Genomic DNA, 14588 nt, shown 5'->3' with positions numbered 1-14588 from the left:
ATAATCTATAAGACCTCGCTATATATTATAAAGATCAGTGAGAAAGTGATTATGTTACGCATCGTTTGACATCGGGTGCCCTGAAGGACACGTACGCGCAAGACGCAACAACCTTTGAGTATAGATAAATGCGGTTTTAGTGAAATATGCCTAATGAATACCGGCGTACGTACTTGGGTGGGAGGGGGGGGGGGCGAGGAGGTGCATATGTAGATGGAAGCAGTAACACCATACAGTGATATCGTGGCGACACCTTGTAGCGCTGTTTCTGCGTGTCTGCCACACTTCAAAGCTGCAAACCTTGACGAAATTTAAAAGCAGCCACTGTATCTTTCTTAGTCCTGACTATCCCTGGTGAACATCCTACTCTCACTCCTGTACCTCAATTCACAGGTAGCATGACCTTCTACGGCATTCGAACCGTGCTCAACGTCATCAATGTACTTGTCGACGTCAGCGCCCTTACCGCCCTGGTCAGGGTAAGTTCATTCAGATGAACGCACAAAATGAAGCTTCAAAACATGAAAAATCAAATTCTCGGGTCAAATTTCGTGCCAAAATCGCGATATGTTTACGAGGCACGCCCTATAGTGGGGGACTCCGGATTAATTTTGACCACCTGGGGTTCCTTAACGTGCACCCCATGCAAGGCGTTTTTTTTTTTTCACTTCGTCAAAATGCGGTCGTCGCGGCCGGGATTCGATCCAGCAGCGCAAGGCCGAAGCCACTAGTTGTACGCCACTATAGCGGGTATGAAGGTTCACCATGTGGACCTAGTTGCTCTTGGTTTCTTCGTAAACAGCGCTCCACGTGAAACTGCAAGTCCCTTGTTATTTTAGCAGCTTGGGTCTCACACGTACAGTGGCAGCGTATGTGACGCTGCTGTCTGTTGTTTCAAACAATGGCGTGTGAAGTTTCAAAGCGCTATTTGTCCTACACGATAACTGGGCCTGTATAGCGTAGCGGTCCCTCTTGCTCTATTCTATTCCTTTCTTATCACCCGCCGCTCTCGACCAAACCGATACTGCTGATAACGGCGGAGTGCCGCTCGGACTACTGCAGACACGCGGTTAAAAAAGAAAAAAAAAGAACTCAGACGTAATCGTTTTGATATGCCAACCGTGAGTACTATCCGACGTTCCCACTCGGCATGCGGCAATGAATAATAATAATAATAATATTTGGGGTTTTACGTGCCAAAACCACTTTCTGATTATGAGGCACGCCGTAGTGGAGGACTCCGGAAATTTTGACCACCTGGGGTTCTTTAACGTGCACCTAAATCTAAGCACACGGGTGTTTTCGCATTTCGCCCCCATCGAAATGCGGCCGCCATGGCCGGGATTCGATCCCGCGACCTCGTGCTCAGCAGCCCAACACCATAGCCACTGAGCAACCACGGCGGGTGGCAATGATGAGGACGTAACAATAAAAGTAAAATATTTTCATTTCGCTGTAGAGGTAAGACCACAGTCGACTAACGATGAAGCTTGATATCGGAGAACTCGCAATGTCGGTAAAATTGAGTTAATTCGCAAAGCTTAGTTGATCCACTCAATGCATTTCGAAAGGGATTCTCGGTTAACCCTGTAATGGGCGAACGCAGTTCCGCATCGAGGAAAATCAGAACAACTCGTCAACCTTCATTTCCGGCCACGGGCAGCAAATTTGTACAAGAACAGCTAGGAAATGTTATTTGAGGTTATCTGAGGTATTAAAGGGATTAACTAAATAGTGAATGATTTGCTGAAGTATGCACAGCTAAAAATTATCTCCAGCGTATTCAAAGCGCTACTGCAAACTGAGTGTAGTAATGCGTGGTAAAGTAATAATTTTGAGGTAACGAATCAGCGTAGCATATAAGATACTTATTGGACGTTACACGGCTAAATAATTCAAGCTTCTTGCCTGGCCTGTCGAGCACTGCTAAAATAACGTGTCTTCTGAGTTTTCTGCTACTTCTATATTCACGCTTATGAATGGGTCTCTAGGACTGCAGCATTCAATTCAATAAAACAATTGTAGTCACTGGTAAAACCCTATTATTACTACATTAATCGAAGTAATCAAACTATGGCTGAGACCGAACATTTCTTGAAATGTGGCGTGGTCGTAAGGTAACCAACTGAACTACCTGACTGACCGACCTGACTGACCGACCTTACTGACTCACTGTCTGACTGATGGATTGGTTGATTTATGGATTGATAGCTAACTGAGTTTAGCGTCCGAAAGCAACACATGCTCTATGAGGGAAGCTGTGATGGTGGATAGTTTCGTAATAAGCTGCGGACCTTTGACAGCGACCTAAATCAGAGCACACTGGCGTTTTTGCACTGTCTTTATTACTGGTGAAGCGATGTGTAATGCTCAGATTTTCAAGGATCATGTGTTTGTTGACCTTCGGAAGGTCTGACGCATTTCAGGTCGGTAGGAAAAAAAATCAGAAAAAGAAATTATCAGAGGAACGCCATGTGTAAGAAAGGACGAGAAAGTAATAGAACGCACTCAGTGAAGGACGTATAGCACCGGTTCTCTGTAACGTGCATATGATGGAATTTCAGACGGAAGTCGATTCAACGTGAGTCCGTCTCCGTTCAAGGAAAAATGAGAGAAAAGACAATGCTCTGCCGAGAGAACAAAAGCACCGGCTGTTTCCAGCTTGTTTGTGTAGACAGCTAAAATAGTTCTTTTGTTCGATTTCAGCTTGCTTTCTTTTCTTCGCTAATCTTTTTTTTTCCAACTAACAAACTCAGTGCCAAGTTAGTCAACTTGATATGGATACCAGATAACTCTGGCCTGTACGCACAGTGGCTTGGTGAGAAAAACACAAGATGGCTAACTGCACCGCAGTAAACGTAGCGAAGTGATGCAACCATGAATGAGCTGAGTATGTTAAAGTGCACGATGCGATTGCTCAGACGTGCGGACGGTAATCGTTATCGCACACGCGCGTGCGAACAGGCGAGTGACTGGAAAAACAATGACACGGCAGAAAAACTAGCGTCGCACTGAAGGTAGTGCGTTCTCTGTAACAATACTGACACGTGTACTTGTATTTATCGGGCGGTACGTTTCATCACCTAACAAATTTTATCGCACAGCGCAGGACGCGCCTGCATGTATCGGAAGTTTCCGGAATGTTATCGATCCTTCCATCCGCTGTCTGTTGTCGCCGAACCTTGCGTAATCTGATTGCATGCATGCGCGACGCGAATGGTGTAGAACTCGACGACTGATGTATAAAAGCCGACGCGCTTGACCCGCTGATTTTTGCCGATCGCCGACTGTGTTCGCCGCTATCGTTGTTCTTTGAGTGTAACCTGCTTTTGAGGGCGCAAGTTCGCCCAATAAAACGCCAGTTTCTATGATCACAGTTTGGCTGCCTTCTTCACCGTCACTACTACGTGACAATATGCAGCACAAAACTAGCACGTACGACTAAAATCGTTGTGCAATCGGTTTGGTCAACTATAGGACCATAGGCAACTATAGACAGGAAGTTTAAAATAAACGGCACGACTGCTGGTACTCTAGGAACCCGGAGACGAAGTCCCATGATTGCATTCCTCGAATTTCTATGGGTTCTAAATTGGGGCCTTGCATTAAAAACAAAGTCAAAATAAACTGCGCTACCGAATTCACTAAAAAACAGCGCGAATTATAGACAAAACAGGACATGAAAAGAAGTGTGTAAGTTACCAACTGAAGTTTATTCTTAGAACGTAAACTTATATCCAGACGTGAAAACAAAAAAGAAAAAAACAAGACATTATGAGAAAATATATATTCATGGGTCACGTGATCAACATCAAACGGAAGAATTCAGGTATACAGCTACAACCTTCCATCATTGTAAATATATTTATTCTGTTCAGATGGCGAAACCGATGGCTCACTAACGCATATGGCTATTCTGCCTGTATCCTGTTCCGTCTTCGTGTTTACCAGTAACCTGTGCAGCGCAACTTATACTTGCTTGAAAGAACAAATATAGCCCATCTATAGAAGTCTTATCAACGCGAAGAAGGTCACATTGCAGCGCGTTGGAGCAATGTGGGTTTCTTTAAAAGGGACTACCGCGCCTCGAACGTGTGCCAGAAAGTATTTATTGGTTACCCTGTTAAGCAATGTCTTTATTTACTTCCCTTCCTTTCTTCGTGTGTCCAATCAACGAAGTGGTCATAATCACTCGAAACAAATAAAATAGCACAGTCCAACTTCAAATCTTGTTGACGCAGCCGTCTTCATCTCTTCCGCAGACGCTGCAAAATGGTTTCATAATATCCAGAAGCGGTTGGATCCTGGTCCGATGCTGCTGCGTGAGTATAACACAAAATCAGGACCACGTCCTTCTGTAGACATAACGCACATTACAGTTTCACTTTGTCGCTTCTATAGCTCCTGGCTTTTTAAAAAAACAACGACAAAGAAACAAGCTATAGTTTGCAATAGGAATGTCTTATGTACATTAACCCCTTCATCATTCACGTCTAATACATCTGAATGCACAGTACAGTTCATAAGCCTATGAGGAAGTTCTTCGCAGTGCAAAGAATATAAAATATTGCGGTCCCAGAGCGATTTCTGTGTCGGAGGTAAATAAAAATGAGTTATAGCTTGGGACTGCTGATGTTACATTGGTAATGAAACCATACTGCGAAACGATGCTGAAACATAAGAAGACGGTATAAACGTGCAATGCAAGTCATTGCGGGCACCAAATTTCAGCTATTCGATTGACGGCAAGTTACAACTAACTAATTTGTTGCATTTAACGTCCTGATCAAGCTGCGCCCTTAAGCGGCGAGAAAAGCTGTGAGGTAGGGCCCCAGAAAGAAATGTACAGTTTGGAGTTCTCTAAGGGCCGCCGCATTTTCATTAAAGGGGCGTTTTTGTTGTAATCTGCGAGCTTATCTGCAGAACGGCTATAGTTATTATTCCTGAACCACGATGTAGGATATAACTATGCATTACAATCGAAATATACGTGTTGTGAACGCGTATCTTTTAGTTATAATTTCCTTGTTCTGCGCTTCGATGTCACTTTAAAAAAAAGATATGCCGACCCAACGCACATGCTGGAATATACGTGAGGCGGTCAAAAGCCATATACAGCTAAAGTCAATGCGTAAAATTGTCTTTATTTCCATTTCATGTAACGTGTAACCTCACACAATATTTATGTTTGCGCATCGCACAGGCGGCAACCATAAGGTGGCAACCTTAGTCTCATGCAATGTTTATGTTTATGCACTGCATGCACCGTTCACAAGCTACATGCCGAAATGCAAACACCAAATCAGGCGCAGATGCACAGTGTGAGACGTCGACGCTGGCAATGTCGCGAAGTCGGCGCATGATTCTTGCCGAGGGAAGAATTGTGATGAGAGGTGTGTGTGGGGGGGGGGGGGGGGGAGAAGGGGGGATGCACGGAGTAGTGTGAAACATATCTAAACGTATTTGATGTTTCTACCCACCGGCCGTGTCATGGTGGCGCATGCCCATTCTGAAAATAAGGCTTCGCTTTAAAAAGTTGTATACAAGGTAAGTTGAATTCGCAGGGATCGATCATCGATCACTATAACATGATCTCCAGACTTCTGGGCTCAGTACAACTTCTCACGCGTTGTGCAGGATGGGCGGGACGCCTTGGCCATGTACCTGGGTTGCTCCATCGTGTTGACCATCGCATCGGCTCTCTGTCGGACCGTCGAAATCTACATTATGACGTTTACGCCGTACGACACTACCGAGTGCTGCGGGGTGAGCTATTATTTCCGTTCGCAAGGTAGCTCTACCCGCTTGTTTCTTCCTCACTGTTGTGCACGTTTAGTCGAGCTGAGTTGATCGTATACGCTGGAGACCTTGTAACACTCCTTATTCAAATGTGTGTGTGACGCAGAAATGATCGCATTTGCCAACTGCTGAGTCTACTTGAATAATATGTGTGCGGCGATTGCAACAAAAAAATGGAGAGTGGCTCTTGGGAGCACGCTGAGTTTTTAATGCGATGAGCAAAACGAGACCAAGGTAAAAAATGGAACCGACGTTTCGCGTTGATTATTTCTCACGTAGAAGACGCACGTCATACTAAATAGACCCCGCGAGCACGGAAACGACCACCAGAAACACGCCGAGCGTATACAGCTGGCATAAAACATGGCGCGCTCGCCCATTTAAGCCACCATGACAATTGCCTATAGATGGCGCCACTGTCTAAGCAATATGGCGGCGCCCATGAAAAAGAAATTATATGCTCCAGGCAGGGGGATAACGCACAGGAACACTAATTTCTAGAATTTAACCTTGTGTTCTTGCCCGCATATAATTAAGAACAGCAAAGACATACGTAAAAAAATTGGGTGCTTTGCATAATGATACTCGACATTCTCTGTAGCCGTTCTACAAGTCAACCGCTACTGGGAGAACTTCTGTACTATATCCTAATACTTTAATATAACCTAACATATCATGTTATATCCTAAATCCTCAGGCATTATGACTTCATTGTCACAATATGACAAATTCAACGCAATAGCAATACCAGCTATGCCAGTCTTGGCGCCATGAAAGTGGTTAGGTTGTGTCGACCATGTTGCATTGCGTTTCCTGATTGTGGAAGTCGCTGTTCCAGCATGTTCACAGGTGCGTTGCTATTCTATTCCAGCTCAAGTGGTTTCTGCACCACAGGGGACGCTTCGACAACCCAGAGTACAGTGCGAATACAGTAAGTCGCAGTATTCGGCCTCCAATATTATCTCCAGTGGACGTCTTCACGTGTTAAATTACGATAAGTTTTACGCATTGATAATGAAATTGCGTGTTAAACTCTGCTAGTTCGCGTTAGCATCCAGATGTTTAAGCATACACCTGCAAAAGTGGCGCTTCACCTAAGTGCGTAGTCAACGTTCCTCGTTATCTTGGGTTGCAGTTCTGGGCCTCAACACATCCCTAGCCAGAAAGGGCGTCAACAACTTTGCTTCACTAAAAATTCTTTCTGGACGAGTTGGTGCATACTTGATTTTAATATTGTAACAGCGCTAACACATGCATCCACAAAGTAACAAGGACAAGACACAGCGCTTGTGTCTCGTCCTTGTTACTTTGTGGATGCATGTGCTAGCGCTGTCACAATATTCAAATCAAGACAGCTTTGCTGGTTGAAGCGAAGGCGAGTCCAAAACCGAGCGCTGGGTTCAGCAGTACTAAATGGTCTTTGGGGCAACCATTGGTTAAGCATAATATGAATTTTCAATTGAATGAACATGCGTATATGGCGCAGGAATAGAAACAAATACCTCCGGTACCTTCAACTAAGTTTTATTTCAGAGCGTCGTGTACATATCCAGTTGCTGGCACATAAAGCATAAGTCAATGGTATGCGTTCTTTCTGTGTCAGGAAGCCATAATTCTTTCTGGTTGAAAGGGGTACCGGCACATGTTTTTAGAGTTGAACGAACTCTGCCACGCACTTCTTGCTCATAAATTGGATGAACCTTCGTAAGTGAGACAATTTAAAAGCATAGATTACGTTAGTGAAACGCAGCCGTGCAAACAGGACCTTTTGTTGCATCAATCAGATATTAATTGAGCATAAAATTTCGTTGACTGATGGAACATCGTCCAACCTTTCGCGGCACTGTCGCGATTTCAAGTGCACTTCAAAGTTTGCAGACAGTATAGTTTTGTAGAGACACAAGATTGAAAAAGTTCGCCTTATGGTCGAGGCCAAGCATATCGCTAATAGCGGTAGCACGTGCGTAAGTCAGCCATCGATTATCTTGCGCAATGAAGAATTATCTTGCTTAGTTATCTTTCGGGAGTGCGCCCACCTATTTATTGATTGACAGGCTGTCGCGTTGCCTTCCCTTAAGCAAGCGCTGATAAGTCTTGTATCTTCTTTTCCACCATTGCGCGCGTCCTTTCAGTTGATAGCCGTGTTTGTCCTTTTTGTTGTTGTTTGCACGCCTAACTTTCGGCATCATGATACCCTACCAACTTGCTCAACGTCCAGTCGTTCAAGATTTCTCTCATAAGATGCTTTAATCAGACTCCGATCTTGATTTTCAAATGTCGGGCCTCTGGCAGCAGAATATTTGCTTCTTCTCCATGCCAGACAGCTGATGGAAGTGTTTTATCGTTCATATCGCCTATAAGGGTGCGGTATGAGTGAGTGAGGTTTCAATTTCTTTCTTTAGTAACGAGGAGAGGTTCCTGCGTGGCATTTTGCAGTGGCGTGATCATTGATGACGCAATCAATGACGTAGTCAATGCGACGCAATCATTTGTGAAGCGACACGTCACGAAGGACTAAAAGCGCAGCTCGACGTTTGTGTTTGTCGGCTTAGCATTCGCGTCATAAACAAGGAATACAAGCTAGATAACCTTGGACAACTTGCTGTGGCAATGCAGGTAAAAGTTACAGGGGCGGAACGTCTACACATGTTTTAGTGCGCCAAGTAGTCCGGCTGAACCTGACAGCGTTTTCGCTTTCTCGGAACGGCATTGGAATCAGCGTAGCTTCCTCATGCGACGGTTTCGCATTTTCCTAAACGCGCGGAAGAGAAAAGCAGAAAACAAAGTCAAATTTAGCGCTTTTTAGAGTATTTGGCCTTGTTTAATTGCTGTAAATTCTGTTTTCTCTTCCCCAGGATGGGCTAGCACGGAATTTTTTTCATGAGCGCATTTGGTCATGCATGACTTGCCTCTGTAACATTTCTTTCGTTGCTGCAGAAAGTTGGTTTTTCTCTTGTTCTTGACGTTGGTAGCACGCATATAATCATGCAGTTAATGGATGAAATTTGTCCAAAAGTTCGAATAAGCGCTGTTGTATTACAAAAAGAGGCGAGAGCATCGACCATGTACAATACAAACACGTCATGCACAGTCTTAAAGTGGCGTCGCATTTATTATGACGCTGGGACAGCAAAACGTAGGGCTCGTCAAAGGCACCATAAAAGCTGTTGTATAGCTTTTATCGCGACAATTACTAGTGCAAGCAACGGCCGCCGCTTCGAGTAATTCAGTCCAAGTACTACAATTACACTACCTGCAACATGTGAGCTTCAAAAATTCTCGGTGGGCTGAAAAATAAACTATGTTTAGATATGTGAATAGTTCCTTTGTCATTTAGCTGCGCTGCAGATGCTGAAACAATATTCTTTGAATAGTTGAAAACAAATTTCTTTGGATATTAGCACAGTTTACTAAGCTATTTAAAGAAATGAAGGGCCTATACGGTGACTCAGATTCAGAGAACGAATCTGTATACGCAACGCACGAAAACATTTTTTTTTTCTTCATAGCTGTCCATGTGATGGCTGTAGTGTTTTGCAAATTTAATGGTTTCATTACACTGCTCCTTAAATAATTCAATATGAGTGAATGCCGACGCTGACAGGGCTTTATCGTGCAGCTTGTATACGCCGCGCCGCATCTTGCTCCCCAGGCTCAGCACACAAGTGTTTTTTGCCTTCCGCTCCCATCGGAATGCAACCGCTCGGGATGGGAATCGGAACCCGCGACCCCGCACTCAGGAGCACAACGCTTCATACCCACTGCGCCACCGCCGCGAGTACTTCTGCCGTGTAACCAGTTTTTACTGGAGAGCGCATAGGCCGCCCTGAGCAGATGGTAATAAAATCTGTGACGTCACAGGGAGCTTTGGCTTAGCAAGCCTCCGCTCACACCAACCCATCCTCTTCGTAATTGCAAAAGTGTAGTGCATCAATTCAGGTTAACTTTACAATTCCATTTTAGTGTTTCTTTTTTCGTGTTTTATTGTTTTGACCATGCTAGCTTGGAGCCACGTCCCGCAAGCGAAATTGCTGCATGCTGAAGCTACCTCATGCAAGCGTCGTCATGGGCCGAGAGTTAGAAGGTTCTTCCATCCGAGATGCGTGAAATATTCTAGTTTGCTTTCAAATGCGGAATGCACCATCCAGTCAATACGTCCCACATCGTAAATTCAATGTACATTCAAAATTATTCAACCGGAATGACAGTACACGTCAAGCTGCATGGGCGCAAACGAAATCACCCATGGGCGATTTCTTTCGGGCACTGTGTATAGACAGCAATTGCTCAGCTCGTATGAGTCATCGTTGGCTTCCTGTTCATTTAAATATTGTAGTGAAGTGTGCCATAACAATTAAACAATGTTTCAAGTTTCAAGTTTATTTCAGGAAAGTTGATGTAAATTGTGTGCAAACACTTGTTTCATTCTCGGCATTGCGGCAAGATGGCACAAAAGCTATACCGACACATTAAAACATATCTAATTTTCTCTACAATGAAGGATGCTGGACTAGTATTGTATGTAGTCTCACCCTCTATACCCTCGATACCTCCAGATGCCCGGTGCTGCAGTCAGGGAGACGCTTATTTTTTGGGCCCGCCATTGTTAGTGATAAACACGAACAGGCTCTAGCACAATTTGCCCAACCATGCTCTGGCATGTTTTGTTATGTTTTCCCGCTGAAACGGCGACATGTCAACCGACAGCTGTTTGCCTCTCTGCAGGCAGTGTGTCTGCATGTACATTTCCGGCCACCAGATACATCAGCGCAAGAAAGGAGATTCAGTGCACCGGCATTACCTGCGAGTTCGGCCGCTGCTTGGCGAGGCTGACTGCTCGCCAACATTTCACCCTAATCGTAACGGTTAAGCATAGTAGCTATGATTCAACAGTAACACAGTATATTTAAATGAATGTGCACAGCGCCGCCACACGACTATATATAGTTATCTGTTTTTCACACTTACGAGCTACAGCTACAACACCGCCGTAATAAGCAACGTCGCTCGCCTAAAGCCATGCTACGTAGGCGAAGACAGTCGGATGTCTCGAACCAAGGATGAGATACCAGTTAACAGAGGCTGCGACAGCTTATCCGAGCGTATGACTATACATACATACTCTATAGCGTTAGCGAGGCCACGCTGAAGCCGTGAGATAGACGACCGCGCGAAATTGCTATACGAGTGCACGAGATATCGCAGCACGCTACGCTTCTTGGTTGTCTTCCCTCTTTTTCGTGTATATTACCCGTACTTCGCTCTGATGGGGTCCCAGAATGATGCAAGACTCAACAAGTTATAGCTCCTGCAGTCAAGGCCTCTCACTGTCGCCGCTTTCGCTTTGCCATAGGCAAAGACGCGTTCGTGGTGCAAGTCCAGGAGCATATGCCAATAAGTTGAATTAAATTCTGGGATTTTACGTGCGAAAACCAAGATTTTGGTTATCGGACATGCCGTAGTTGGGGACTTCGGATTAATTTTGACCACCAGGGAACCACAGGGAATGCACAGGACACAAGACGTTTTTTGCATTTTGCCCCCATCGAAATGCCACCGCCGCGGCCGGGATTTGACCCCGCGACCTCGTGCTACAGCTGCACAACACCACAGACGCGAAGCCATCGCGGCGGGTGAGCGCGCCAAAATATTGCACCTATCCTGTTATACGGGGAAACAACCTTGCGGTCGCAGGTCACATTATGCTGCGAGCAGGCTACGTGTATATTCGTACACCACCGCAAACTCAACGAGATCTGTAGCAGAGCGCACGCTGCCTGCAGATACGAACGTCCTGCGGGCTCCCGCACGTTTATCCTTCACGGTGGTGGTGCTAATCAAGTGTGCGCAAAGGGCTGTCGGCATTCTACAAAATGCATATATATACAGTGCCCGAAAAGGCGAACTTGCGCGATCGCCGTACACCGACGCTTGTTACTTGGTTTGCAGAAGGGTTGAAATCCGGGCCAGTTGGTACATAGTTGAAAGAAAAAAACCAGTTACAAAAGACAAAGGACAAGAAGTCGTTGTGGTGTGAACGTCTCTTCTTATCCTTTGTCTTTTGTGACTGTTTTTTTTCATTCGACTTGTTACTTGGCTCAACGAGAGGCTCAGAGCAACCGCCCTAGAAGCAAATATATATGTGTTGATGGACGTAACCGTGTGTGCCAGCGTCGAAGAGGACGCAAGGCTGACACCGTGGAGACGTTGGAGGAAGGTCAGCTAGACGCAGGCTGATAACGGTGGTGACGACACTGCCGAGGACGCACAAGAACCAGTGCTGTCCACGCTTGACGCATCTGACAATGTCCTAAATAATTTGACGCATATTTTACTGAATAAGACGAAGGAAATGTAGGATTCTTTTTTAGCAAGTTAGATTAAATGTCAGATTTTGTGCACAGCGCTAGCAATCAAAACGCTCTGGTATAGTTACTATGGCGGGGGGAAACGAGGACAAAGAAACATATACGTGCATTGTTTCTTTGGTCTCGTCTTCTCGCGCTACGATACTTATGTCAGAACGTCTGATCGACTAGTTCAAGTATGAGCTGTGCTACGAAACGTGCCAAATGGCTTAAATAAGCGCGCATGAAATATGGCCCTTTGTGTAAGGCAAGCGCAAGAATTGTCTTCTTTTACACTTCTGTCTCTATATTGTTTGATAACTTCTGTTCAGACGAACTTAGGCGAACATATTTTCTTCGTCACTTGGGAAGTGGCTGGAGCACATGCTTCACCGTCGCATGCAGGCAACGCATGCGCATGCGCATGGCGTAACTTTGTATAGCGCGCTGAAGAGCTGTCCCAGCAGCCACGAATTTGAACACTCGGTACGAATTCCGCAAATCCGATCAAAGGGCTCTCATTGCATAGAGTGCAGTATTATGATCTTCCGTTAATGCAGCAGGCTTGTTTTATTTGCATACGTGATTTCAGGTGTCAAGGTACGTCGGGTTTGCCATCATCAACTTCCTGATGACCGGGTTTAAGGTACGTTGTGCTTATATGAGTGGTACCTCCTGCTTTTTGCTACGTCGACAATATCACAAACCCTGTTATTTCTTCCAACGTTCATCTGGGCGAGTATCCTAAATCACTTGTTGCCCTGGTTTGCGGAAAATAAAGATGAAACTGGTGTACTGAAATGTTTAAAAGAAACCGCGCTTGACATGTTCTGGGCCGACAACAGCACTTGCTTACGGTGAGAAAGACGCAAAGCCGTTTAATCGCACTCTGCGGTTACATAATTAGGGTAGAAAGGACACCGCTGGCTTCAGCAGGTGCGGGTTGACTAGATAGAACGTCGGCCGTGAATACTTGGATGGCGGACTCGTTTCAAATCCACTACCCGACCCAAGCTCGTGTGACATATATAGATTTTCTACATTACGCCGGTCGAACAGCGCAAATACAAGCATTTCCTCTCCTTTATCAAGTGTTTATGACGCTTACTTGAATCCGTTCTAGTATGTGCTGCAGTGAACCCGTGAATCGCTTGTTATACTTGCTTTTTATATTGTGCTCTAGTAATGCTATTGTTCTGAATTTTCAATGTCTGGCACAGTTCCACCTGTGACCCACTGTGGTTTCACCTGACCCACATGTGGCTCCACCTGACCCACATGTGGCATGTCCTCCTCTGACCCAAAGACAACTCAGGGACATAATCACTTTTATCTTTCGGTTCTTATTACCGACTGATGCGGTTTGTCCGGGAAAAACTCTTTTTCATGCCAAGGTTAAGGGATGAAGTAATGCATATAAGTGGAGAAAGTAACCGTCCAGTCATGTCCATCCGATCAACTCTACATCTTCCTAAATAAAGAAATTCCGTGAATGTTCGTAACTGTAGGTTTTGTCAGGCTTGCTGTCGTAAAACCACTGTTGTTTGCCTAAACACGGGGACGAAGGCGTGTGCCATCGCGTGGTAGGTTGGCATGTTGGTGCAACGTCGTGAATTTTCGTGTCAACTGGCGGCATCGAAACACACTTCACGAGGGCAGTTCATCGTCTGTGATGACAAAATAAAATTAGCATCAGTTTTCGCAAAACCCGAAGGCAAGAAGACGATTAAAGTGTAGTTCCATGCGCATCTGACTTCATATCTAGGATGAATATTTAACGTAACCGCTTCCGAGCTCATTTTGACAAGGCATGTTAAGTGACGCGCATTTCAATATACAAGGATTCGCACGAGGATAATATTCGCTTTTCGCCAATTGGGCGCCCACGTGCCTCTTGTCTCATTACACGTGTGCCACTCGTAGACCCCTTATACTGTGTCCACCTCTGCCTAAAATTTCAGGCTGTCGTCATGCTGCGCTTGTTCGAGCTGTACGACGACATAAGCGAGACGGTCAGGTTGAACACGCTAGCCACCAAGGTTCGAGATCTACTTGATTACGACAAGCCCAGCTACTACGGAAGTCCTGCCCAATCGAAGGAGGCGACGTCGTTGGCCATGTAGATGAATGCTGGCCCGCCTGGACGAGGCGTCTGACTGCGTGCCGTCCCATGCTCTACCTGTGAACTATGTCTACCGTGTACGACCGCTTAGCATTAAATATGTGTCCTTCATACCGAGTACGTGCCACTTTCACGATGCCACTTCGGCTAACGGCAACAATAAGCGCGTTACCATGAACTCATACTCTTCAAACAAAGACAAGCAAAGTAAATTTGGTACAAGTTCCAATAAGTATCCTGTTTCGTAACGGGAAATACGTGGGAACGTCTCCGAACCGTAGAGCGCCACCATGAGACTTTCTGCTTTATTTCTGGAGTCG

The 14588-nt window shown here is 45.3% G+C and overlaps 1 protein-coding gene across 1 annotated transcript; it reads left to right on the top strand.

The window, feature by feature from the left end:
* The first annotated feature begins 259 nt into the window (after nt 1–259).
* On the top strand, nt 260–14379 carry LOC126536762 (uncharacterized). The gene is made up of 6 exons (XM_050183768.2): nt 260–479; nt 4263–4322; nt 5638–5766; nt 6671–6730; nt 12739–12792; nt 14108–14379. Exons 1-6 carry the CDS (start codon nt 399–401, stop codon nt 14267–14269), a joined length of 546 nt encoding a protein of 181 aa, XP_050039725.1. The 5' UTR covers nt 260–398; the 3' UTR covers nt 14270–14379.
* Nucleotides 14380–14588: the final 209 nt, after the last annotated feature.

The sequence above is a fragment of the Dermacentor andersoni genome, chromosome 4 (genome assembly GCF_023375885.2).
Source record: "Dermacentor andersoni chromosome 4, qqDerAnde1_hic_scaffold, whole genome shotgun sequence".
Classification (NCBI taxonomy): domain Eukaryota; kingdom Metazoa; phylum Arthropoda; class Arachnida; order Ixodida; family Ixodidae; genus Dermacentor; species Dermacentor andersoni.
This window is presented reverse-complemented; position numbering and strand designations above follow the sequence as displayed.

Excerpts from the sequence above, each read along its gene's own strand:
- LOC126536762 (XM_050183768.2), top strand. The coding sequence starts at position 399 with ATGACCTTCTACGGCATTCGAACCGTGCTCAACGTCATCAATGTACTT. Across the intron at positions 5,767-6,670 it reads ACACTACCGAGTGCTGCGGG|CTCAAGTGGTTTCTGCACCA; the intron begins GTGAGCTATTAT and ends ATTCTATTCCAG. Across the intron at positions 12,793-14,107 it reads TCCTGATGACCGGGTTTAAG|GCTGTCGTCATGCTGCGCTT; the intron begins GTACGTTGTGCT and ends CTAAAATTTCAG.